The following is a 26,645-nucleotide window of genomic DNA, read 5'->3' on the forward strand; positions in this document are numbered from 1 at the left end:
CAAGTTTGACAATGATACAAGACACGATTGAATGACATGAAATTTATTAGATACGTTCACTGATAAGCTTTAGATGACTTCAATTGATGAATTGTTATTTCCAATCTACTATAATACAAGTAATTGCTGATTCTAGGTTAGTCGAGTCTGATTGTCATTATAATATCAATTAAACAAACAAATATTCGATGAAAATTATGTATTGATATATTTTTTCAGTGATAATTACATGAAATTCTAGTAGTCAAAAAGGAACTTATTTTTAAAGAATACGAACCATGGATACCGACTAGATACTCAAGTTTTGACATAGACAAATAAAAACAAACATTTATAATTGGCTTCAATTGTTTTTCAAAATATTCTACATTGATATCAATGCATGCGATTGAGGTATTTGGATGCCAAACGAAAACTGTACAACGGATGTATCATAAATTTGATTTTTTGTGGAATTATTCGGTATCCAACGCGAACAAATCTTTTTGCAGGCAAATGCTTCAATCTCATAATGATCTTATAATATCATTTTACGGACAGCATCGATGTTTTATGACACAAAGACCGATTTTGGACGATCACCCTGTAGCGAAGTACGACCACGATTAAATTCGGAACAGCGAATCACAATTCAATTCCATTTTATGGAAAGTTTCAAGTATCTGTAAACAACTCAAATAGCACTCGTATAACAACACGTTCTGAGTACGTTCACTATTCAAAAAGTCAAACACGATCAGTGTTGCCATATCTCAAAAATTATCCCTAGATCTAATAAGTATCAGTGAAGAAGTTGCTTGTAATCGTGAAGCTGATTAAGCTAATATTCTTTACACACTGTTTTTTTGAAAAAAACATGGAAATAATCCCATTTCTGCTATAAAATGAATTAGTTTGAACACATTCAAACAATATCTTAATTTTAATTTGGCAACAATTTCTTGCTTGATCAGATGTAGTCATCTGTCTATAAAAGTTATAATATAATAAGATATAATAATAATAATATATAATAATATAATAAGACAATAGAATGTCGCATTTTAAAAAATTATAAAAACCAACATGAAAAATAAATGTCGTTAATTATTTGCTAGACCCTAAAAACAGCCCTACGGTGAAGTTTCATGTAACAAAATATTTTGCAGTACCTAACCAGTTTTATTTACTAATACTTCAATGTTTGTCGACCCAGCTTAGTAAAACGAAAATATACAATTACATGTTTTGAAAAATAAAGCAAGTATAAGTTACATTCAATTTTTAGTTCAAAGATGGTGCTGTTATGTTATAAGAGAAATTATCACACAGTTTTCTTCCAACGTCGACCCGTTCAATACTCATTTGAAATCAATACTTTGAAACAAACGCCATCTATGAGTGTATAGAAAACTTATATATTTGTTGCTGCTAGCGCCCTCTCTTCGACGTTTCATTGCATTCATGCTTTGTGAAAAATATAATAGATGTCTTTATGTTGTTGAAGTGGTTGAATTGATGACTGAGCCTTCAATAATTGAAGCGAGAGGGTTAAGGAGTGAAATTTTTCGCATTTTTTACATCGCACGATATCATCTCAACTCTAATTTCTAAAAATAAAAGCTATGGCGGAGTGTGAATGACAAACTACTTTAAATAGATAACTCAATTTCTGTTATAGAAATATACCGCAAAAACGACGTTTTGTCTTTCCCAACTTTTAATTGCCAAGATGAGAACTTGGATTATTTTCGAATTATACGCCGATTTTCGTTTTAATGACCATCAATTAGGCAGTTTTATGAAATTGAGATTTCATAATTCACTACCAGTTGACAGATAATTAATCACAAGATAATTTTTGTCATAAAAGTTGTAGTAATGGGGCACGGCCGAATTTCTTTGTTATTGAGACACCTGATACATCTTCCTAATTGCTTTTTCAATTTGCGGAAAGAAAGGTTTGATTCGCTACGTAACTCCATCAGTATTAAGCACGTTATTTCCCCAGTTTATCACAAAAGAAAACTGATTGCCAAAAATGATATATACATTATTTTCTCTGTTCGTTACTAATAGAGTTCAGATTTGTTTCTATCTGATATAACGAAGCATATCATCTAATGTACCGGGTGTCTCAATAAGAATGGCTCTCATCCATATCACGGGAACGGTTTATAGTACAGCTTCGGGAAAAAAATTATAACAAAAGTGACCTCTAGTAAAACCTGGAAATTATTTACAGGTTTTACTAGAGGTCACTTTTGTTATAATTTTTTTCCCGAAGCTGTACTATAAACCGTTCCCGTGATATGGATGAGAGCCATTCTTATTGGGACACCCGGTACATCATTTAATCAATACAAAAGATAATTTCAACATATAGGTCTTTTTTGGGAACAAATAAATTATATTTTTGAAAACTAGGTGGAAAAATGACACAACTGATTTCGATATTTGAAGAATTGGACAATCTGCGTTGTAGCTGACAAGGAAATTATGCATTTAAATATACAAAGACAAAAAATGAATTCAATATTCAGCTACACATACTATTAATGGATTTCGAGGAAGAAGAACCAAATAAAAATCATAAATTATCTAAATTATTAGATATATACGATATGTTTGACCTTCAAAATCACAACCTTATTTATTTCTAAGATATTTTGAAAGTAATTTTAATTATTTAGAGAGCTTTAAGGATTTAAGGACATTACATCCGTGTATTTTGTAGATTGTTTTGAGGAATCATTTTGACTTTACAGCCATTTTGCAATGCTTAGAAGTAACAACGAAAGGTATGAGATTAACAAAAATAGAAATTGAAAGATCAATTGCGAAAGTATAAATTAGAGAAGGTTTGATAAAGGAGATGGAAAGTAGAAACAGTGATAAGACAAGTAAACGTACTATCAATAACGCTATTTAGTATATAATAAGCAATAAGAGATAGTGCGATTCAAAGGGCCTTTTCATAAAAACCAATAAAATTCATAACATATGCAGATCAAATTGCACTTATGGTAAGGAATAGAAAAATCCTGGAAACAACGACACTCTTGATAACGGTAAAACCAAAAAAGAGGTTTAAAAACACATAATAAAAAGACCAAATTTATCACAATATCAAGAAGAAAAATGAATAAAATCACCAAAGAATAAAGAGAGTACAATTATATAAAAATAGGGACTTCAGTCATCCAGTTACCATAGCAAATGAAAGAAATTACAGATCAAAAAAGATAGATAGAGAAAAACTTACAACCAGGAAACAAAACATACAATGCAGTCTTTTGTCACATAGACCAAAAGGACGACAAAAAATATAGTGGGAAGACCAAGTGTGCGCAAAAATCAAAAATTGAATATTGAATACATAAGAAGATATAACAGATGAAGAAGAAGAGAAGAAGCCATTAGAATTCATAAAAAGATGACCGTAGCCATCCACGCTGAGTGACTCCAAGATTTTCAGAGGAGCTTAGAATAAGAAAATCCATATTAACAAACATCTTAATAATACTCAAAATGATCATTTTGAGAAGTAATAACGAAGCAGTTGATTTGAATAGTGCAAGTAATAACAAATGACAGGGAAATATTTATATTCGCCATTTCTGTCAGTATATCAGCTTTACTAACAGAGATAAATCAACGAAAGGACGTTGAAAGTATTAACAAGAAAAAATGAAATTAACTTCGCACCGAAAGTAATTATATAAAAAAGAGAAGTTAATCCTGAAATGAATTAATGAATTTCTGTCGTACATTTCGAATATACAACATTGGCCGTTGATAACGGGAGTTTTTGTTTGTTTACCTGAAGAGGTTTACTATAAACATGATGGGGTGGAAATGAAAAATATCGTCGCATATATAAAAAATATGTATTTTTTTGAAAATATATAAACATAGATCGAATTCAAGATTTTTGTATTCTAAAGACATTCAAAAAGGGATTTAGTGTTAACGACGATATATTCTTGAATTTTATACATGAAATTTCAATGTTGCAATGGTTCAAATAATGATTTCTGTTCATTATTCTCCAAGATTTTATGGAGTAAAGATAGTGTAAGTAATCTGCGGCTTGCAATTTTGGAATTTCATCCAATACTCATCATTTTCGATCCATTATTTCCTTTTATTCAATTTCGCATCACCAAAAAAATAAAAAGAAATCAAGAGTTTAGAAGTATTCCACGTGTAAAAAATAATGCAATCAAAAATAATACACATACCTCGTTTCGATGTTCTTTTTTACCCGCTGAATGTCCTCCTCCAGTGCTTTGGACAGTGTTCATTCTATCAGTGAAACGACATCAAAGTACTTCGAGGATTAAAGAAGATATCATACTAAATATTTTTCGTCCTGGCAAAAAAGTAAAGTATGTTTTGTTGGTTGGCGTATTACATTTTGTCATCACACAGATTACTTATTAGTTTTTGTACTATTAATAATTTAAGTTAGCGGAAAAAAAGTAATTCAAAATGTAACATTTAAAATACATAACCAAAACGCGCTAATCACCATTTTAAAATTTGGTGGTGTGACGACAAATATCTGATAATGAAAATCTGAGCAATCTGTACAAACTAGTACATTTTCCTTATAAATACCGTATCCTTTCCCTTATGTTGTATTTGTAGTAATGGTTTTGCACAGCGTCTGTTCAATGATTAACAGTAATATATAAAAAGTGGCAAAAAAGAGTCAAGGCTTCAATTCATTCCATTAAATACGATTTCATCTTGTAGAAATGAAATAATTGTACACTGCAGTTAAATGTTCAGAGTTTCTACTTGCTTCTGGTTCTAAAAAACTAACCGTTGTTGAGAATTCTACTCTATCACCCTTGAACAAAAAATATCTGGTTTTTTAGTTACTCGGTATTGCAAGCATTACTTTTTAAGGACAACTAAAGTATGTTGCAATAATTTTGGAACAAAATTTATTAGTTTAAGAATAGCTTGCAATCATATAATACCAAAATTATTTTGTCGATGGAAAATTGTTCATTGATTGTCAACATTTTATGTAGTTGAATTAAGATTTCCAAAACCAAAATATTCCATGCAGAAGCATTCACCGTGCTATAGCCGAATGTGTGAGAGAAATTCCATATCTGAAAATCGCAAAGAGTGGAAAACCAAGAATTTTCAGCTAAGATAGAGCAGAAAGACTGGTAAAACGAGGAGAGGTCGGGATTTCCGTAAGAAAATTAGCACGTGAATACCATATTTCAAAGAGTACATAGCAGGAATTAGCAATAAATTGTTAAAAAAAGGTAAATAAATGATGGACATATATAAACCTCAAACCAATTAGCGCGGATATTAAGATGCTGTCTAAGTCAACTAAGGCGGATACCTTTTACGAATGAGAGATTCATTGTTATGGATCTATGAAACATATTCCACTATTATCAATTCAGAAATATGAAATAATAAATACCTAATACGAGATGTTCGCAGAAAATTATGAACCTCACCATTTATTTCAAGTTATTCACTTTCCTAGTAACTAAGCCATTAATTACGGTAAATAAGAAAACTTTAATTCCAGATACTTATTACAAAAATATCGTTTTTGCTAAAACAATTGGGACTATTTCAGTTTTGATCAATACATTTGTTCTCGTGTGCTGTTGTTTACATTGTCTACTGGTTTGTTTAAGATCTAAATTCAACCTTCGAGGCACTGCTATTTACTTAGAAGTTTCCAATAACTAGAGGCCTAAGATTAAATGTTAATTCAGCTCAAAATACGGAAATGTTTCACGTCAAATAACGACAGCTTACAGAAGATGTCTTGAATTAACATTCAAAGATTATTCATCTTATAATATGAATAATTTCAAATATCTATAATATAATTAATATTAAATTCAGTTGATATTCGATTAATTGTGAACCAAAACGGGATTTTAAAATGTGGTGAGAGCGCTCTAAATTTGTTTATATCTATTATCACTTGATTCACTAACATACATAATAAAATAAAACTACTAAATGAAAATGGACTAAACAATAAATAGAATGAAATAATTAATAACTATCTACAAGACCCTACATACGATCAGTCTTTTGTGATAAATTACTATATTTAGTAATAATTATTTATCAAGAAAAAAAGTAGCATAGAACGAAATGAGATATATTTCAAAAAATTTGAGACGACAGAAAAAATTCCATCTTATATAAAGAGAAATACTACTACTTGTAACGCGAAAAGACCAGCAGAAGAAATGGAAATGTTTATCAATACCAAACCTTAGAAAAAACCAAGAAAAATTTTCAAAAATGTGCCAAAAAATTAATAATATATTTTACTATTTTACTGCTCTATAAAACCTATCAGTATAGTTTCATTGTGTAGAATTATATCACTACAGTTCATTATATCAAAATATTTCAGGAAGAATCAAATTTTGAAATTTATTTCAACCATCAATCATTCAACTAATAAATCCAATAGTATATATTTCATCACAGCTTCTCGACGGTACAGGCCTCTCACTAACAAACCCTTTTCCTATTCCCACTACCCCTGCATGAACATTGACCTTCCTAAATTCAATACATCCCTTACGAGATACAAAAAACACTCAACAACCAAACAACAAATCGAAAATGCTTTCAAAGAAATAACAACTAGTAGCAACGGAAGTAGGCTGCGCAGTTGCAACGTCACTATTTCCAATCAAATCATCTCTAATTCCATTAACTTGCAGCATTCTACAAGCTATCAATTTCATCACCCCTCCTCATAAGGAGATTGCAATGTGTACAGACGCACTCGCTTCAATTTCATCTATTAAAAATATATTTACCGATCATCCTATTCTCCAAAAAGGACTTTAACTCACACCATTACCGACAATAAAGACTGTTGGATCCTTCTGCTCTGGGCTCATTATTTCAGTTCTTGTACAATTTTGATATATCCGTAACTAAATACATTTACAGTTGGTGAAGACTGTCGAAAATCTGGTGTATTGAGCTCAATGTGAATAAATGGTTTCTTGTAAATTCTTCACGAAAGCAAAATATTCTATAAGCAAACACAGGTAAAAATCTAGATATGACCAAGAGACGAAGCTACGGTAAAATGTGCTTATTTAGAAAAAAAAAACAGAAAAGCCGTAACTTAAATATAAAAATGTATCGTACCATCAAGGAGAAGCTCTAAATTATCAATACGAAACAAATTTATGATACATAAACAAGTTCCAAAGCATATGTAGATGATATACAACTCTAGCGTTATATTTGAATGATAAAAAGACACCAAAATACTGAGGGGTATTGTCAACAGTAACCCCCATATACGAGTAAATCTGAAAGTGGAATTTTGCAAGACATCCTGAAAGACGATTCCTCACCTCCTATAGATTCGAGGCAATCTAGCTTATGAACCAAAATGAAATAATGAGAAAACTTAGAAAGATTAAACCTTTTAGTTAATAACGTGTTGGGTAGAGTAATCAAGAAAGAACTAAACACTGGAGGGTTAACAACTTGATTTTTAAGATTTTAATAGAAACGTAATGCTTGTTAATCTTGTTCCTAGATTAGTTGTAAGCGAATTTAGTGAAAAAAAATCTGTTTTATAGATAAAATAATGACTTTCTAAGTTTGAACATTATCCTATACGTGTTGAAATATAAGCATCAACTCAAGCTTGAATCCTGAAACTTAACAATCTATTAGCTTTTCGAGCTACACGTGAAAACAGCATTCGTGTTACCGAGGTATCTACATGACTACTACTCGTATAACATGAAATTATTAAGTACGTAAGAGGGATACAAATAGGTTTGAAAAACAAGATCAAACATGAACCTATGGAAATCTTTTACAAACACATTTTCATTTCTTTAGATAAGAATTAGGGGCATTTTTTATCTCGCAATTTATGTTTTCCATGAGATCACAGAATGGACTTAATGAATAAATTCTCTACTGCTAGTTGAAATTAAAACAAAGGGGATTGGAAGTGTTCAACGAAGAATAGATTTCCCTTAATTGGAAATATCTTTCCTTTTCCACAACTCTTTGTTTCCCCACATATTGACCGCTTCTGGTCAATCATACGTATATATTTTGATGAATTTCGTAATTCCATTTACAATCCAGGTCCAAACTTAGGACATGTTTTATATACAAAGTAAGCATAGTAAAACTAATGAATGAATTAATAAAATGGATTCTAGTCACCGAACAAAATGATGGATGGTGAACAAATTCTGCAAATGGATACAAATGGATATATATTCAGATATACGCATGGAAAGCATATTTCATAATTTATAAGCGGACGTGTCTGAAAATTTTTTAAATTTTCTGTAATTAAGGCACAATCTTATTATAAATAGTTTATGTACAATAAAATAAGTCAAACTTCAATTGAATAATGTGTTATTATCGATATAATATTGTAATTTTTCAACTCACTATGTACTATGGAGTAGTATCAAAGACATTTCAAGATTATTGAGACTTATTTACTTTCAACATATCCGATATTGTATGCTTTTTGAGTTTCGCAAGGTAGTAATGCAATAATTGTAACTAGGAACTGTCTTTATGTTTATCCAACCGCATTAAACGTTTGTAAATATCATGGTCTCTAACATCAGTTGTGCTAATTTTGGTTTATCTGACTCCTATCGATCAGGAAGAGCATGAACATTGTAAAAACTACATACTAATGGCAGAAGTTAAAGTATACCATGTTAGAAAATTGAGCAACTCTCCAAATATGAAGCATTGCCATTCGTTGTGGCAATGCTTCCATAATTCTGATGAAAAATTGGTCAACCGATACATAACATGGAAAGTATCGTTTCAACGGCATCATATAGAACTGTTTTTGATCGCTTGATCACTAGAAAGGAACAATAGGTCCTGTATGATTATCCAAATTGCAAAAAGCACTTACTCTTTCCAAATGAATCAAAACGAAGTACTGAGGAGTCAGGCTCACGTCTAGAAAAGGCGCTTCTATGTGTTTGGCGGAATATACTTTTCATTTTAAATTGTTGAAATTTCCAAACTGCTAATGAAAATCTTTATTGTGAACAATTGGATCGAGTGAATGAATCTTTAATCGAAAAGAATCCGACGATTTTCAACGTAGAAGGTTACATGTAAAAGTGAAACCGCACTGTGAAAGAGAAAACTGAGTAATTCGTAAAGATTTGAATCAAGAAAATGATATTATTCCAGGTGAAAAACCTATTCAATTAATTCGTGATATGATAACTTAACATTTGTGTACGTTTCACTTACAACAATTTTTTTGTTCAAAATGACCCAAGAAAGTATATTTTATGATTATTTGACTATTCCGGAAAGATCTTGCACATTATAAAGTTCGTATTTTCTGTACTGGTATGTGATGTTCGAGTTAAAAACTTTTTGTAGTCATAACTATTCCAAGGACAGCTATTTTGCTTACCACATTTATGCAAATTGTTTGCATGCCTCGCATAATTTAGAGGCCACTAACAAAATGATTTTTTTGTAGTAAAATAGGAAGGTATAATGAACGTGATAATGAGACATTGTTATGCAAGGAAGTATAAGTCTACCATCCTAACTTGGTTCTTTGGATATGCGTGAAATGAAGAGATAAAGCATGTTTGAAAAAAAAATTGACGTTAGTATGGCTGCTTGCAACAACAGTATTGTGGAAATTGGAGGGGCTCCAGTTTGATTACAATTAATGTTTTGGAATTCGGAATTCAAAAATCTGTATATTTCACACTTATTTCAGAAATTACTCACTATACTAGTAGAGTTACTTTTTGTCGAACTAAATTTTCAGATCAATTGATGTACTTGATTGAATATATTTTTTCATGAATTCTGTGGTATAAATACCATCAAATTTTAAGAAGTATATTATAATGTTTTATTAAAAAAATGATAATTATAAAGTTCAACCCCCTGTTAGGCGCGGGAACGTCATCCTCACATAGTTTTTTTAGATTGAAAAATGTAAAAATTAAATAGTGTGTTACTTATACTTTACGAATGTTTCATGTAAAAGGAAGTTGTAAGTAGCAGCTAGAGGGGGTGTTCAATAGTTGTCTAGAAAAATATTTGACTAGTTTTTTAACACAGATTAGGTTATGTTAGGTTAGGTTGGGTTAGGATATGATATTTTATGCAAATTCTTCGCACAATGATGTCATTTTTATGTATGTAGTAATGTAGTAATAAGGATTAGCCTAATACACAAAGTTTTTCGGAGTTTCAAAATTGAAAAACTATGCAAAGACATACTTTCCATACACATACTTTCTATATACATATATATTTATATATTAAATTGATCAGCATAATTACCCCTATAACATATTGAAATTTCAAGGTGATCGGAAGTGAGTAGAGTTAAACTGCATAATTACCAAAAAAAGGTAACTTAATTATGTAAAATACGACAGTGCTGCAAGGCTTTTTTAGGCCGACTAAATCCCGCTTTTCAAAAATCTCTGGAGAAATTGATCTTAACGCTACCACGGTCGCTGACCAAAAAGAACAAGGTAACTACCTCTCCAATCGTCAAATTCTTAGTCGGAAATATCACGACTTCCGCAAATATAAAATTTGGAGCCAAATTTGAAAATTTATAATCAAATCCATAATGAAAAATTCCAATGTCGGTTGACAGTCAAAAGGAAAATATGAATGAAATTAGCAGCAGACTTCTTGAGCAAAGTCGGGTCACACGTCATGACGACAATTTAGCCAGGTGCAACAATAGCTCAATTTCAAAAACACTAACTAACAAATCATTCATCAAAACAACCTTTCAATGGACTGAACAACCAAAAATCAATACCCGCAAAATTTACAAAAATAGTTAAACTTCTAAGGGGAAGCAACTTGGTTTTACAAGCCACATAATTCTGCAACCAGTTATACCGCGTCTGGCAAATTTCGAATAATTCTTGCGTTCTATAGAACAAGACTTAACCTTAAAAGAAAATAAACCAAACATTCAATTTGTTTATATAAAAATAGTTCAACAAAAGGACAAATTAAACTGTACTAAATAACTTAAATTCCAGGAACCCAGTATGTCACCAACAAGTACATACAAAAGTACAAAAGAGGTATGAAATATAACATGCAAATATAAAGAAAATTACTTACAAAAATAAGTTGGTAGGTTTATATCGTGTAATGTTTATAAATACAAAAGTAACGCAGGCTGTGGGCAGTGAAAACGTTACAATGATTTCAGTTTTTTTTTGAAGACAGGTAAAAATTTGACGTTTCGACCTGTTGTGGTTTTCATCTAAATATATTGGCAACAGGTCGAAACGTCAAATTTTATCAGTTTATTGAAAAAAAATAATTTCAAATCAGAAGAGACCTAAAATCAAAACAACTTTGTATTTTATAGAAATACTAATTAATTTTTGGAATAATTTTCAAAATACTAGGATATATTGAAAAATTCCTAGCCTACTATAGACCAATTAAAATTTCAATGTTAAAATATTTTATTAATCAGCATATTCTCCTATTAATTGGAAAATTTATTAGAAAGAACCTGCAACGTCTCTAGACCTTTAAAAAAAAAATGTTTCTTCTTGCTCTGCAAACCATACCTCCACAGCTTTTATTACCTCTTCGCTGGAAGAAAATTTACGAACTTTTCAACTTTTTTTTAGTTGAGGAAAGTGATGATAGTCGGACGGAGCCAAATCTGGTGAATAAAGGGGGTGTTCTTGTAATTGAAACCCTAAACCACCTTTTGCATGGCAACATGAGATTTGTTTGCAGAGGCGTTATCCTGCAAAAACAAAACACCTTTGGATAGTTTTCCGCATCTTTTCTCTCCAATTTTTTCCCGTAGAGTGGTCAGTAATGTCGAGTAGTAATCTCCAGTTCTACCCTTATCCAAAAAATGAATCATGATTAATCCATGGGAATCCCAAAAAACTGAAGCAACAACTTTTCCAGCAGATTTTTGTACACCAAACTTCTTAGGTCTTGGAGAACCAGAGTGTCGCCATTCCATCGATTGTTGTTTTGTTTCTGGATCGTAGAAATGTACCCAAGACTCATTCATAGTAACAATTCGGTTTAAGAAGTCTACATCGTTTTCAAATCAAGCACAGATCGAACGCGATGCTTCTACCCTTGCACGCTTTTGGTCAACATTCAAACATTTGAAGATTCATTTTGCAGCAATTTTTCTCATGTCCAAATTGACGTGAACTATATGATGAATGCATGAAATATTCAGTGCTTCAGATATCCGTTTTAGCCCAAATCAACGGTCTGATAAAATCATGTCATGAATTGCATCGATATTTTCGGGGACTGAAACTGGCCTTCCCGATAGGTCATTATGTTCAATAGAGAATTCACCTCTTTTGAAGCTTGCAGTCTAGTTTTTCACGGTCGCATACGAAGGAGATTGATCACCAAGGGTATTGAGCATATCTTTGTAAATCTGCTTACCTCTTAACCCTTTTAAATATAGGTCCTTGATGATGGCTTGATACTCTAATTTTTCGATTTTCACAATTTCGTTGGACATCTTTCCTGTTTTAGTTTATTGCGTAACTCTGGTTTACTTTTTTGACGTCAAAATTTACACTTACACTTCTAATAAGTTATTGTTCGTTGCTATGGTAACGCAATATTTTGTTTATGCATGGAACTGGTCTAGGCTAGCTAGATATCAATACATCCTCGTATATTATTCAAATTATTGAATTCATTCCAAGTTGAGTCTTTGTATATTATGATCGCCTTTAATTCAACATATTCAAAGAGAACGTTATAAAGACGTTATTCAAGTCATTAAATCAATTATCAAGGAATTCAGATGGCAGATTGTGTGGAAGAGATTAATAATTTACGATGTTCCTTTTAGACAGCAAGAGTTATTGTTGAACCAATGATATTAATGGGTTTTTAATAGTTCTGTTCTTGAAGATTGATGTATCACAGAATATCGAATAATTAATTTATAAAATTTCAACAACAACTTGTTTGCTTGTTGATAATACTGCTCAAAATTATGTCGTTTTAAAGGTATGATTTTTTTTGAATTGGAGATCTCTTCAAAGACGTTCGATATGTGGTAACAATTACTGTTCTCAAGATGGTCAATTACTCCTCTTATTATTCTTAATAATTATATCGAGCAATTTTGTTATAAAGTCTCTACAATGCAAATGGATCTGCGTTTTTCCAGCAAATGGTTGTGTTTTATAAAACCATCATTTTGAATAACTTCTAGGTAGGTCTATCTATTTATTTGTTTGGTTTCTTTATTTTCTTGAAGTTTTTAGAATTCTTTTAGGATATATAAGGAGTTTTGTAGCGCAGTTTAGTTCAGTTTATAATAAATAGTCGTAGTGAACAGACCGAAATAAAAAGTAATCGAAGAATTTGAATAAATTATTTATTCAAAGTGATAGTGATAAGTGAATTATTCTATAAGTAAGTGTAGTATGAAGTATTTATTAATTCACCTCACGAATAGAAATCGTATGAATTATAAATTTCTATGTAAATTCAGTTGTTTGCTCTAAGTATAGCTCAGGTAAGGGTTATTTTTGAAGAGACTCCAAGAATAGTGGAGAAAAATCTCCTGCTATTTTAGTTGTTTCTTGAAACATTTCATTTTAGTCTCAGTAGGAGACATGCCCTAATTATTTCTGAACCTTTCCCACCTAGTAAATCCACAGTTACAAATGAGTAAACATGGCAGATGAAATATTTGAAGGAATAAAAATAAATTTGGTAATATTTTAACCAAAATTAAAAAAGGAGAACATAGAAATAGCGTCACTTATTATTAAGTAATATAACGCATAAATTTAAATGAGAAAGTGACAAAGACGATTATTCTTAATAGTTGTACGCCCTCCAACAAACTAATTATAAACAACTGTTATAATACGAGGGTTGTATTAAATATGAGATCCCCAATGAGCTACAGCCTCGTAGAAAGATTCTAGGTTGAATCAGATAACAGTATCATGCACTGTGGTTGCTTGGTAGTCGTCAGAGATAAAAGTGTGGATCGCCGCTCTCGCAGAATTTAAGATTTATGGTAAGATTGCAAATCCGTTCAGCACGTCCGTGGCTTTTGCTGATAGTCCCATTGAAGTTCTCAATGAAGAACGAACTGGAAGACGGCTGATTTTGGATGTGATTGCCAAAAATTTGACAGAAACATAAGGTTATCAACAAGTGATGGCTCGTTGTGTCCTCCGGGTGCTGACTGTATTTCATGACTCTACTCGAAAGTATCTTCAATAATTTGTTATAAGAGATGAAACTTGGGGGTTTCATTATATAAACAAAGCAAAAACTTCGCCAGTATGTCGGCATAACCTGGAATGACAATAAACTCAGAAATATATTGTAAAATATTGATCAAACTTTGGCTAGCAATCTAGAATCGAAGGAAAGGACGACTGACGAAGGAGGTAGTACTTCTTCATAACAACGCTCGACACCACGACGCTCTTCAAACACAGTAGGATTTGAAGAAAGTTGGATGAAATGTCATGCGCCTTTCCCCGTAAAGCTGCCAGCGATTTTCTTGAAGCTAAGGGAATACTTGGGTGTTGAATACTTCAAGAACGACGACTTCTTCAACCTAGGAATACAAAAGCTGGAGCACTATCTTCGAAAGTGTGTCGAAAACAATGGAGACTATGTTAAAGAATAGACAACAATGTAAACTTTTCAACGATGTTTAAATTAATAACAATAAACTTAATTTTTGTAAAAAATTTGGGAAACTTTTTTTTGGTAGAAACTTCGTATGTTCAAATATTCTTTTTAGATATAATTTTTTACTGTGTAAAATTTATATAAAAACTCAGCGAAGATCGACAATAATTTTGAACCGAGAAAGTACACTATTGAGCGATTCCAGATAGAATTTTAGTACATTCTATAAATTTACACATTAAATAACTATAAGAAATATGTATGTTCTTTTCCTGTATGTTGGTCGTGAATTTTTTTATGTTATTCAGTATTACTATAGGGCTGGCAATGTGCCACGATCCCATAACCCGACTGGAACTACGAACCAACTAGAGACTTATAAATCTAGCAATTTTCAACATAAAACCTATTAAAGAAACTCTATGAGATAATATACGCTACGTAGCTTGGCCATTCGGTATATTAATCGAGTCACCAGCCAATTTTCCGAGGAATTTCGAGAAACAACCAACAACGAACTTTTCCAAAAATTGGGATTTAGTTTGTAAACAAAACCTTCTTCAAGTTCTACCTTATACCAAAGTATGCTTTTGCGTTAGGGGTGGAAACAAACCCTTACAGGGGATAAAAATTTCTGGAGAATTGTAGGAGCAGGGGAAGAACGAACACAGAAATCAAATTACGACATGGTAAAGATGAGACGGGATATGTGGTCAGAGTAAAAAGTCTCATATTTCAATAATGGCAAAACCTAGGTTTATACAGCCTTTTTGGAAGTTAACCTGATTTTTCATACAGAATATAGAAATGTGATGTTTTCTTATGATTTATTCAACTACTTTTGTAACAGCCTGTGTGGCTATAAATAATTTTAGAGTCGTAATAAATGTACAAATCACAGTTTGCACATTAGAGACAGTATGAATACATATGACTCACCCTGTATATATATATATATATATATATATATAAAGTTTTATGTTGGTATTATCATAAAATTTACAACCTCATAAAAGTGTTAATTTGCCCATATACTTTTAATATCGGAATTTACGACATCCAAAATTCAATCCAAATTGAAATTCATCATTTCCGCCTCTCATTTTCACGTTAAGTGATCCAATGAATATTTCTAAAACGATTCATACAAATTTACGTGTATTATCGAAATCATCAACTGGATTATGCTCTGGAATAGAAACGGCTGCCGAACACGCATACTTGTCGTTTTTCTAGTTGAAGTCTCCGCATTAATTTCCATAATATTCATAATAATTAGTGAGCTGTCCGACGACGCGTTAATACCAACTGTTTCCTTGAATTTATAACCTTGATAATTAACCAGAATGGAACAATGTGCAGCACATTTTCTAAAATACAATCATGAATAATTCCGTAATATAGAGTACAAATTGCAATATGAAACTTGATAAAATGTAATTACGTAGAAGTCTTGTTGAGTGATAGTTAAAAATAAAAGCACGGAAGTAAATTATTGAAGATGGATGATGTTATTGAATAAGCATTATGTTTTCTCCTCACAAAAATTCTGAGAAAAAAATGATTACACATTACATAATATCAAGTGATTGCGAGATCTTCTGGTAAATTAACTTCCATTTTGTTTTATATTCTTGTACTTTAGCGGTCTATGTATGCCTGATGTGATAACGTTTAACTTAGACCTGAAACATCTGTTGTGACCCTTCCTCCACTTAGTTTTCCTGTGACTTTAAAACTAGCTTATCATTTAATAAATTTTAGAAAATTCGCCTATTCTAGGTTAGTAAATATCTAAACTGATGTTCCTTTTCTGCAGTTGTCTCTTCCACTAGTTTCATGATATCTTTTCAGAAGAATTCAAATAAATTATTCAAGTTAGTTAAATGATAGAGTAATAAGTGAATTATTATAAGTTAGTGAAGTGTATAGTGTTTAAATAAATTAAGGACGTAATTAATCCTATGAATAGAAAATATAAAAATAAATTAGAAAAACATTACAACATGCAGGTTTGCCTTTGAACTCTTGACAGGATGTCCTTATGCTACTCCAAGTAATAGTTACTTATGTATCGATAAATCTCCTTCCATATGATCCTATTTTAGTGTTCCTTTTGAATTGTACTACTAATTTTTAGTAGTTTTATGACGATGTTCTATAGAATTTCCATTTGTACCAACAAGAACGGGAACTGTACGTAAAAAACTACTGGGAATATTTTTAACCGTTGGATTAGGGTACCAACGGTAGATAAGTTTGGTCAATGTTGAGGAAAATATAGTGATATCAAATTGTAGTTGATATAGACAATTTAGGTCCATAGCCTTGTAATTTCCGTCCACTTCTTTCGGTCCCTTGCTTTTCCTTTCCAGCTCTGGATGTTTCTCTCTTATGTCACCGCTACCTTCCACCGATTTTTTGGTCTACTTCTTCACCTTTTGTTCTCTGATATCTTCCAACTCTTTTCAAGAGTCTGTCTTCGTCCATTCGTTCTAAGTGACCTAGCCATTGTAAAATTTCATGGTTTGATTTCTTTTTAATATTTTTCTCTTCCAGATATCCAATTTCTGTTTAGTTTTATGCGTCGTTATCCAAGTTTTCCAGGCGTATTTGGGTCTCAACATTGTCTTATAAACTCGTAGATCTGGATATCTATTTGGATGTTAATATTCTTCTAAGACTGCCTGCACAGATGTTACTAGTAGTACAAATTTTCTACTAACATCCCATCATATCCCACCCTTGAGATTGTTTTTTATCTTGCTTCATATTTATTATTTATTTCCATAAACTTTGTTTTGTCATTATTGAAGTGTAGAATTACCTCTTTGGCTGCTGTTATCGGTTGTATTGTGGTTAAAATCAAATTTGCACTCAGTATCAAATAACGAAACAAACTGAAAAAAATATGAAAAGCATCACATCGCATATGTTTTCATAGATTATTTCCGAACTTTTAACAGGAAAAAAATTGTCCAACAACACTCTCTTCGCAAAAATGCAGCTTCAAACTTATGAAAAGGGCATTTAGTTGACTCAAATTAGCAGTTTTCGATATACTATCAAGAAAACCATTTTACATTTAATTTTAATATACTAGACATTTCTTCTAATTCGTTTATTGGAATCAAACTATGGATTGTTTTAATCTAAGAATAGTACGTAAGATTTATCAGATTCACTTTTATGTAGATTTGAATAGGTACGTGACGGAATCCTTGAAATTGATTTTCAAGCAATTGGTTTGAATTGAAACCATTCACTTGTATAGTATGTTGCGATTTGGATTCGATTTTATTTTTCTTGCAAACTTTGGATAAAGTTTATCGTTGCTCTAATTGATTATTTTTGTCTATTATCCTTATCAAATCAAAGTAACTCAATAATTATTCACAGACATTGAGTTGAGCTTCGAACTTTACAATATGTGAGGCTCTACGGTTGATCATGATGTTGCTTCAAGCTTTCTTCTGATTTTGCTATCAAGACACATCATCGGCATAAGCTAAGCATTGTTGATTTATGTTAAATATAATGCTCTTTCTTATAACGCCTTGCAGAGCCAGATTAAATTGTACCGTTGATAGGGAGTCATTTTTTACAAATTTCAAAATAATATAAATAAAAGAACTATAACAAATAATTCTCGTCTAAAAAATTTTGTAAACATATTTTTCTACTTTTTGTGTTATCGCTCCTTTCTACGACGACGTATTTACTTTGTATTCTAGAAGGAATGATGACGAGTTAAGCAGGTATACCACCTTAAAAAAACTAGAACGGTATAAGGACTCTTCCAACTTTCTGGAAAGTTTTCAAGATGTATTCAGCAAATGAAATATCAGCAAATTTAATGTTAACGAGAGCCCTTTCTCTCTACATACACTATTACACTCCAATTTCATATTACTCAAGGATACTTTTAGTTTTGAACGAATTTTTAATACTTTAATACTGGCTGGATAAAATAAAAATAAGGATGTTATAAAATACATTAAAAATACCTGAAAAGAAGAAAAAATTAGTCTGATGTTGTTATAAATTACATTTTTCTTGATTTCAGTCACACACAATTAATTTTTCATAACAATGAACGAATTGTTCTCTCGGAGGAGATGTTGAAAATAAATAAAAAACTACGAAGCTGAACAGATTTTTTATAAAACCTTTTGACTCACAATTTCACTACAATTTTGTACACAATTCTACTTAATACTGTAGATATATATATATATATATATATATATATATATATATATATATATATATATATATATATATATATATATATTCTTAATATAAATCACCTGAATAGATATAGTGACTAAACATTCATGAATCAAATGTGGAAAAGGAGTTTAAAGTATTCGGTTGGATTATCAAAGCGAACGAAAAAGATACGATAAAGTTCTTTTCCTTTGCGAACAATACCGCAAAATCTCGACATTTATTAAAGCATGTCGCATAAAAAATTTTATTATAAGAAATTGTCTCTTGGGTGGTAATAAAACATCTGTTTTATGGAATCCCTTCTGTTTTAAGTTTTCCCGAGTTTCAACTGTACAATACGAAAGGTGGGTTGAATTAAACAGTCAAGTATCTCGTCCTTCAATTACATTTAATACAAAAAGCGAAAAAACATATGAAACAAATGAAACTTGAAATTGAGCGAAGAAATCAATAAAAAACGGCTAAGAAGAAAATGCACCAGCCCCATAAAATCCGTTATTGCAATGACCAAAATTAATGAATTAAAATTTAAGTTTCTACTTCATGCACCCTATTTATCAGATTTAGGCTCCTCGGATTATTTTCTATACCCAGACTTAAAAAAATGGCTCGGTTGGTCACAGATTTTCCAAAATGAAGAGGTGATGTCGGCAGTTAATGACTATTTTGAGGAACGTGACTATTCTAAAAAGGATATCGAACTTATTTAACATCGCTGGAAAAAGTGTGTGGAGCTAAAATGAAATTACGTTGAAAAGTAAATATATTTTATTGAGCTAAGTACTTCTAGGACCATCCTCGTATGTATACGTGTTAGTGAAGTTAGTTCCTGATTACTCCTTGTAAAAAAATTATACGATTATGAATAAAAAAATAATAATATGAGGTTCGAAAATGATATGATATTTTTGAACAAAATTTTGTCCATCATCTTAATAAACGTTTTAGTTAACATTGATTTATATTTCTCCAGTTAAAATTATCGACACGATTATTGGTCAAATTTCCCATTTGGGCGATATGTAAAGGAGAAGGACAAAGCTATAAACTGGCACTAGCCCTCTAGGAAATCTTCGATAATATATTTGCTTTATTCTACGAGGTATGGCTGTTACATAACGAGACTGGTTTTATTATGAAAATTATTGTACATTCGAATATACTTCCCTCCCCTCGCCGTACACCTTTCCATACGTTTTTTCCATCGATCGAAGCAGTGCTGGAAGTCTTCATTGGTGAGGAGCTCTGCCGTTTTTTACTTTACCACTTCCATAGACTCAAATCGGGTTTCTTTTAAAGCATATCTTTCTCTAACCTTTCAGAGAAATCTGAGCAGATCCGTTGTCGCAAAAGCTTTTGGTCAGGAGACAGATTTTTGGCACCAGCTTCGCACAGACTTTTGTCATTAATATTTCCTCGTGTAAAATTTTTCTAACCGTTTACAGCCTTGGAAATCATCCGGATGCTCATTCGACGATCTGCACGCACAATTTGGTTGATTTTAGTCACTGTTTCCGGAGTTGAAATAGTCACAAGGCGACATGGGCGCTGGTCGTCTTCAGTGCTCTCTCGGCACTCTTTTAATCGCTTAAACCACTCAAAAATACGCTTACGAGATAGAGAATTGTCCCCATAGGCCTCTTGAAACAATTTATAGCACTCAGTCGGAGCATTTATCAATTTAACGAGAAATTTGAGATTGATACGTTTTTCGTTACATATCATATCACGCGTTTTCTCGTTATTTAATAACCAGACCTCGTATATTAGTCAATCTGGATGAATATTGTTCTCAGTTGAAAAAAAAAAGACTAAAAAGCTGCTGAATTACGCCATCTCCACCCTCCATTAAAAACTAATGTAATAATTATTGTAGCATATCTGGTAGACTGTGAAAAAATTAACGTCAATGTTGAAGATTCGTAGATATAGCAACCATTAATTAAATGACTACAACATTATTATATACATCAATATAATTAACTATAATCATTTTCTATATTCATTTTCAAAATATATCAGAATTTTTTTGACATATATCTCATCGATTCTAGTATAACGATTTCAAGCACATTATTTGACTACGCATTTCGATTTGTCACAGGCGCAAATTTATTTATTTTGTACATCATTCTACTAAAATTAACGTTACAGATTGATAAATCGTGATTGAGGATTTCCAGCTGTGTCAATTCCAATTTTAAATTAACTTCAGAATTTGAAAACGACAGATTAATAAAGTTCCGATTCGGATGCAAAATCAAACTGAACAGATTTTTAATGTTTGCTTTTTAACAATACTTTTATAACGAGGATGATATAAATTAGTAAATTTTTCATATAATGAAACGTATTTTCGCATTAAAACAAACACCAAAATTCAGAGCTATATCTATATAGATTATGAGCAAACTTACAATACGATATTGAGAGGGCAAAGTTGTATAAGGCTTTAGAAGTTTTAACAGTTCCAAGTAAACTGATAAGAATGGTGAAACTGACTTTGGATAGAACTCAGTTCAAAGTATTATCGGAAGGTTAAAGGAAAAGAAGGTTGTAACAGGGTGACCCACTATCCACTTTACTTTTCAATCTCAAATTAGAAGTAATGTTTAAAAGACCATCTAAAGTCCCAAATTTCATTAAAGGATACGGTAACGCAAGGTAGATTCTGAGTCGGAGTGTACAGTAGATTGAAAGAGAAATCAAAATTGAATATATTGGAATGCAACGGTGAAGGAAGAATCAGACTTTGAGGACGAAAAAAGAGAAACATAATTTTGAAAAAGTAGGGTTCTTAAACTATCCAAGAGTATAAATAAGGTAACAAGAGATTGTAGAATGGATATGTATGGGTGTGAGTCCTGGATGGTGATCCAGAAATATGGCACGTGGGAGAGGAGAGCTCTGAAAAAAATACAATGGGAGGTGCAAATCAACAACGATTTATGGAGAAGAAGAAAGAATACTGATATATAGAAGAACTATTACACAAATAATCTGCTTAAATAGTCAAGTGGTTGGGGCATGTGTAGAGAATTAATGCTAACGGAATTGCCAAGAGAGCACAAATTGATATTAAGAGAATCAGAAGAACAAGAAGCATGCCGAGAAAGAAATTGATATGAGAGGTAACAGAAAATTTGCGTAGAGTGCAAATAATTGAGTCGAGAGGAAGAACAGAGCACATAAAATGTTGGGAAAGCATGAGGAAGAGGAAGAAATACAAAACAGAACTTAAAGAGTTGGATGCATTCCTAAACCTTTCCGTGATTTCTTGATTTGGGTATCTTAATATTAAATCAGTTCAGAATAACAGAAAACAATTTGGCGTTTTGAACTATTTGGGTCTCTATCCGATATTTTTAATTAAATTTCTATCAAAAGAGATATATAATCGAAATAAATCATCACAAAATCAAATGATATATGTTAGATTAAAGTGCAGTAAATTAAACTCGAAATTGCAACGTTTGAGCGAAGAAATCAAGCAAAAATGGCCGCATTTGGCTAAGAAGACACCAGCCCCACAACATCCATTATTGCAATGGCCAAAATTAATGAATTAAAGTTTGAATTGCTACCCCATCCACTCTATTCGCCAGATTTAAGCCCTTCAGATTATATTCTATTCCCAGACTTGAAAAAATGGCACTGTTGGAACTCAATTGAACATCGCTGAGAAAAGTGAATGGAGGTAAAAAGATATTACGTTGAAAAGTAAATATATTTATATTAGAAGAGCAGCGTGTGGCTTCACCATCGATAGCGAAAAAGCAGAGAACTGTCAACAAAGTTATAGATGCAGCTTTCTTTCATAGTACAGAATTAGTAATAGCAATAGAGCGTGAATATCAACGTACAGTCATAGGAAACTGCAACAGTACAAGATGTTTACTTGCAGTTTTGTATCTGTGCCAAACCGATTCTTCAATCCTTTCTACATTTGGAGGATCTTGTGAGATCGGAACGTTGTTAAATAATAAGAATAAACATATAATTTTTTACCATATATCAATTATTAACAGATATCTTGGAAAAGCACAAAAAAATGATAAAGAAAAAGCTCAGAACTGAGCAGAAGGATGGTGTCTTAACGTAACTTTGAGGAATATATCAGAGACTGTAAGCCAACAAACACATCGGTGTAGTGCTGTCCAAGGGGACAGTTTTTAAGGGTGACATTGTTGTTTAAAATTGTTTCCTTGTATATATTTATAGTTATAGTTCAGCGTATTTCCTGAATGTGTAATCTGAAATAAAGTGATTTATCAATACTGCAAGTTGAAGGAAAAAATGATATTCATTGGAACAGAATGGCCTCAAAATTATAATTGCAAATAACTGAACCGTTTTTATTACAAAGTTACAATGTACTCTATATGTAAATGTTTCTGTGTGTGAAAAACTCAATCCCTATAAAACTTTATTAATTCTTCAAAGTTTGCAGTATACGGGGTTATTCATTAAGAATGCAATGTTCACCAAACGAGGTGTTTTATATGGTTATTCAATCATCCATTTTGAAATGGTTCCATTTGCTAATCCACACTACAACCACACGTTGGTAATAGTTTCCACATCGCACACTTGACACTAATTTAATCTCTTTGGATTTTCCAATTTGGTCGCAAATAAAACATAATTTTCTTCAAGAATTTAGATAGAATATAGAAGAAGCTACGATATAAATGCAAAATATAATGAACAGGTTTTTTACAGTTTAACGTGAACAGCCCTGATTATGGGCATAAGACAAAACATGAGTTTATTTGAATAATTAGGAACTTTATAGTAGAAGTTGGTAGCTTCAAGGAATTCTAAAACTTTCCTGATCTCTGTGGGGCAATTGAGTGTTTACATCAGATGAAATTGTTTATATGTGGTGCTGTTAGTGAATATTTGCTTAACGGTCATAATTGCAAACAATTATTACAAAGAGAACCACTCCCTGAAGACATCAGATAACTGTGTCGCTCATTCAAACTGTAGCTTCTCTCCTCAGAGAGATGTTTGAAGTAGATGTGATCGTATTGTTGCTCTATAAATCGTTCCAAGAATCTTGAGTAGAGCTCGAGATTATCTACACGTTGAACTATGATTTCTAATTCATCAATTCGATTATTTTCTAGTTTAAAGAGTTTTGTAACTATTCTGTCGAAAATTCGTCCTTTCATATTATAGAATATTATTTGCCCAAAAAAGATAAATTTCACTTAATGATGTGACTATAATTCATAAAAAATAATATATAATTCAGTGGTTATATCGACAACTAAAATAGCTCTTATTCTCATAAAATATGTAATATAATTAATGATAATAAATGAACAGAAGTTTCTATTCGATACTTTTCTTTTTTAAACCCCTGGATTTTCCTTTCCTATCATCTCCTGCATTTTCTTATATATTTAAGTTTTTCTCAATCACATTTAAGAGCTCTTCCACTGTTTAATGGTAGCTCCTTTTGTCTTTTCTTAGGTGATTTATTTTATTTATTATTGCTTCTTTCCTTCGCATTATCTACTTTCCAATTTCTTCGTATTTTCCATTTCTTTTACTCATGTTTGTTTTTTCTCTTTTTTAATCTGCATCGATTGATGTACAAGTTCTATTAATTGTATGTTATCCGAATGTTCACTCGTCAATGAATTTCCTTTTAGTACTCAGCCTAAGTGATGAGTTATCTGAAAAGTTTTCCAACCTCAACCTGAAGATGTCAGAACTAAGTTGACAAATATAGTTGCGCATACGTTAAGAAAATAAGAAAAATTTTGGGCAGCTACAAAGGACTGTCTAATTAAGGTTAAAGATATACAAGAGGTTATCGGCATATCAGAATTGCAGATGAAATCTAGATCCAACACTACACACCTGAAATGAAAAAATAGTCAATATAGTTGATTACGAATGCATACCTGATCCTTAAAGAGAAAGTAAGTGCTTTTCCATCAGGACAATAGAAGAAAATGTTTAATTTCTTTGTTATATTGGAAATTTTCGAGACGACTCTAGTAGATGTTGAAAATTTGATCGATTTCTAGGCAGTTAACAAAAATAATTTCAGAAAAGTAAAGATTTTTACTATAGTTTCAAGGAAATTCATGCATAAGATTGAAGTCAGTTGATATAACAGTTTCAAAGGATTCTTTAGAGAAAACTGAGACCATTTTACTCGACAGCATACACTTTTCATAACAGTATTGAAATACAAAACGCGAGAAACCTTCTTAAGTTTATTTTAGCAATGTATAACCGAGATATTAATAACAATCCAAACAATGGAGGTCATGATAATACACAAGGGAAATTAAGTTTTTATTTAATATAATAATTCTGGGGAGTAATTGATTATTTGAAGTAATATTACACTCAGTGACTATAAATGTTATAATCACAGCGAATACTTTATCGACTCTGATTTTCTGTATATTTACATGGTTGTAAAGCCTATAAATAAATATTTTTCTGCATACTAAACAAAAAGAGTTAATCGATATCTGTTCGTGTATCTCTTCTTGAAGAATCTTCATAGTTCCATAAAAAATAATATGTAGACGCGAACTGGCTTGCTCGTTGATGCTCATTCAGGTAAATCATTACAGTTTTTCGTGAGACTTCATCAATGTGACATCTAGGTGTCACATTACGTCGCTTAAATACAAGTGGTGTTCGGCTATCATAAGTATCAGCACGCAAACTATAACTAAAATAGTTTTAATGGCTTACACATGGAGTCCACTCAGCCTGTACGGCCGTTATCGTAATCCGTCAAACGAAATGAAAAGAAACCCCTTCAATGTGACAATATAGTGTACGCATTCTGGCAGGTTGGCAAATATAGTTGCCTGACGCGATTATCTTGAAGGACTTATTTGAGGGTGAGACCAAAACTAGTTAATCTCTGAATTTTTAACCAATGAACGACTTTTTTGACTTAGGTGAGGATCCTATCCACACTGATGCAGTACCAAAAATTTTCAGTCACACATTAATATCAGAACAAAATTCAATGATACTACTGTTATAATTTATCTTATCATTTTCCATTTTCCTCTTTTTTGTAAATTGTTGTATTTCTACTTTAACTTCTAGTATGGCTTAAAAAAGCATCAACTTTTGTTGCCATATCGCTCGAAATTTGTATTTTTGTAGTTTTTTTTTTTAGAAACGCTGGTGAAACTAATGCAGTGCAGTTAATTCTCAACGCTATGTGCCATGGGAAAAATGGTTCTTGATCACGTCATAATTAAAAATCTATAGCGTGCAAATTCTTCTTCAAGGGGTCACTTGGAATTCAAAGTTGATTTTCGTGAACCATTTGAAGGCTGCAAAAGTTGGACGTAGAGAGACTTTTAAAATGCATTAACGCAAAAGGAAGCATCTTTTCGATATGACAGTTAAGTGCAGGAAATAAAATAATTGCGTAATTTGAATCGTTTCAGTGATTGGATGGTATTGACACCAGCAGCAGCTTCAAAATGATATAATCTTGTAATGGTGTTTACTCTCACAATGCAACAATATGTAAAGAAAAGTATTTTATGCTTCTGGCAATAGGGCTAATTAAACTAGCTCTTATGAAAGGTTATCTACTTGACTCAACACTATTAGTTAGTCATTAAACGTCAACCGATACATATATCCGTTAACAACAGAAAGAATTTCACCTGGACATAAAAGCAACAAGTGATAAAACTGCTCAAGCG

General features: G+C 31.7%; 1 protein-coding gene across 4 annotated transcripts in view; it reads right to left on the reverse strand.

Annotated features, from left to right (window-relative positions):
* The window catches only part of LOC130444236 (inactive dipeptidyl peptidase 10), a 217,597-nt gene that overhangs the window by 62,362 nt on the left and 128,590 nt on the right, over positions 1-26,645 (reverse strand). For 2 of the 4 annotated variants that reach the window (XM_056779298.1, XM_056779299.1), the window contains exon 2: positions 4,224-4,354. The exons of the other annotated variants lie outside the window; for them this stretch is intronic. In XM_056779298.1, the coding sequence (XP_056635276.1) occupies positions 4,224-4,286 (63 nt within the window). In that variant the 5' untranslated portion in view covers positions 4,287-4,354. The remainder of the gene's footprint in view (positions 1-4,223; positions 4,355-26,645) is intronic. 4 annotated transcript variants of the gene reach the window in all.

This window comes from Diorhabda sublineata, chromosome 5 (assembly GCF_026230105.1).
Source record: "Diorhabda sublineata isolate icDioSubl1.1 chromosome 5, icDioSubl1.1, whole genome shotgun sequence".
NCBI lineage: Eukaryota > Metazoa > Arthropoda > Insecta > Coleoptera > Chrysomelidae > Diorhabda > Diorhabda sublineata.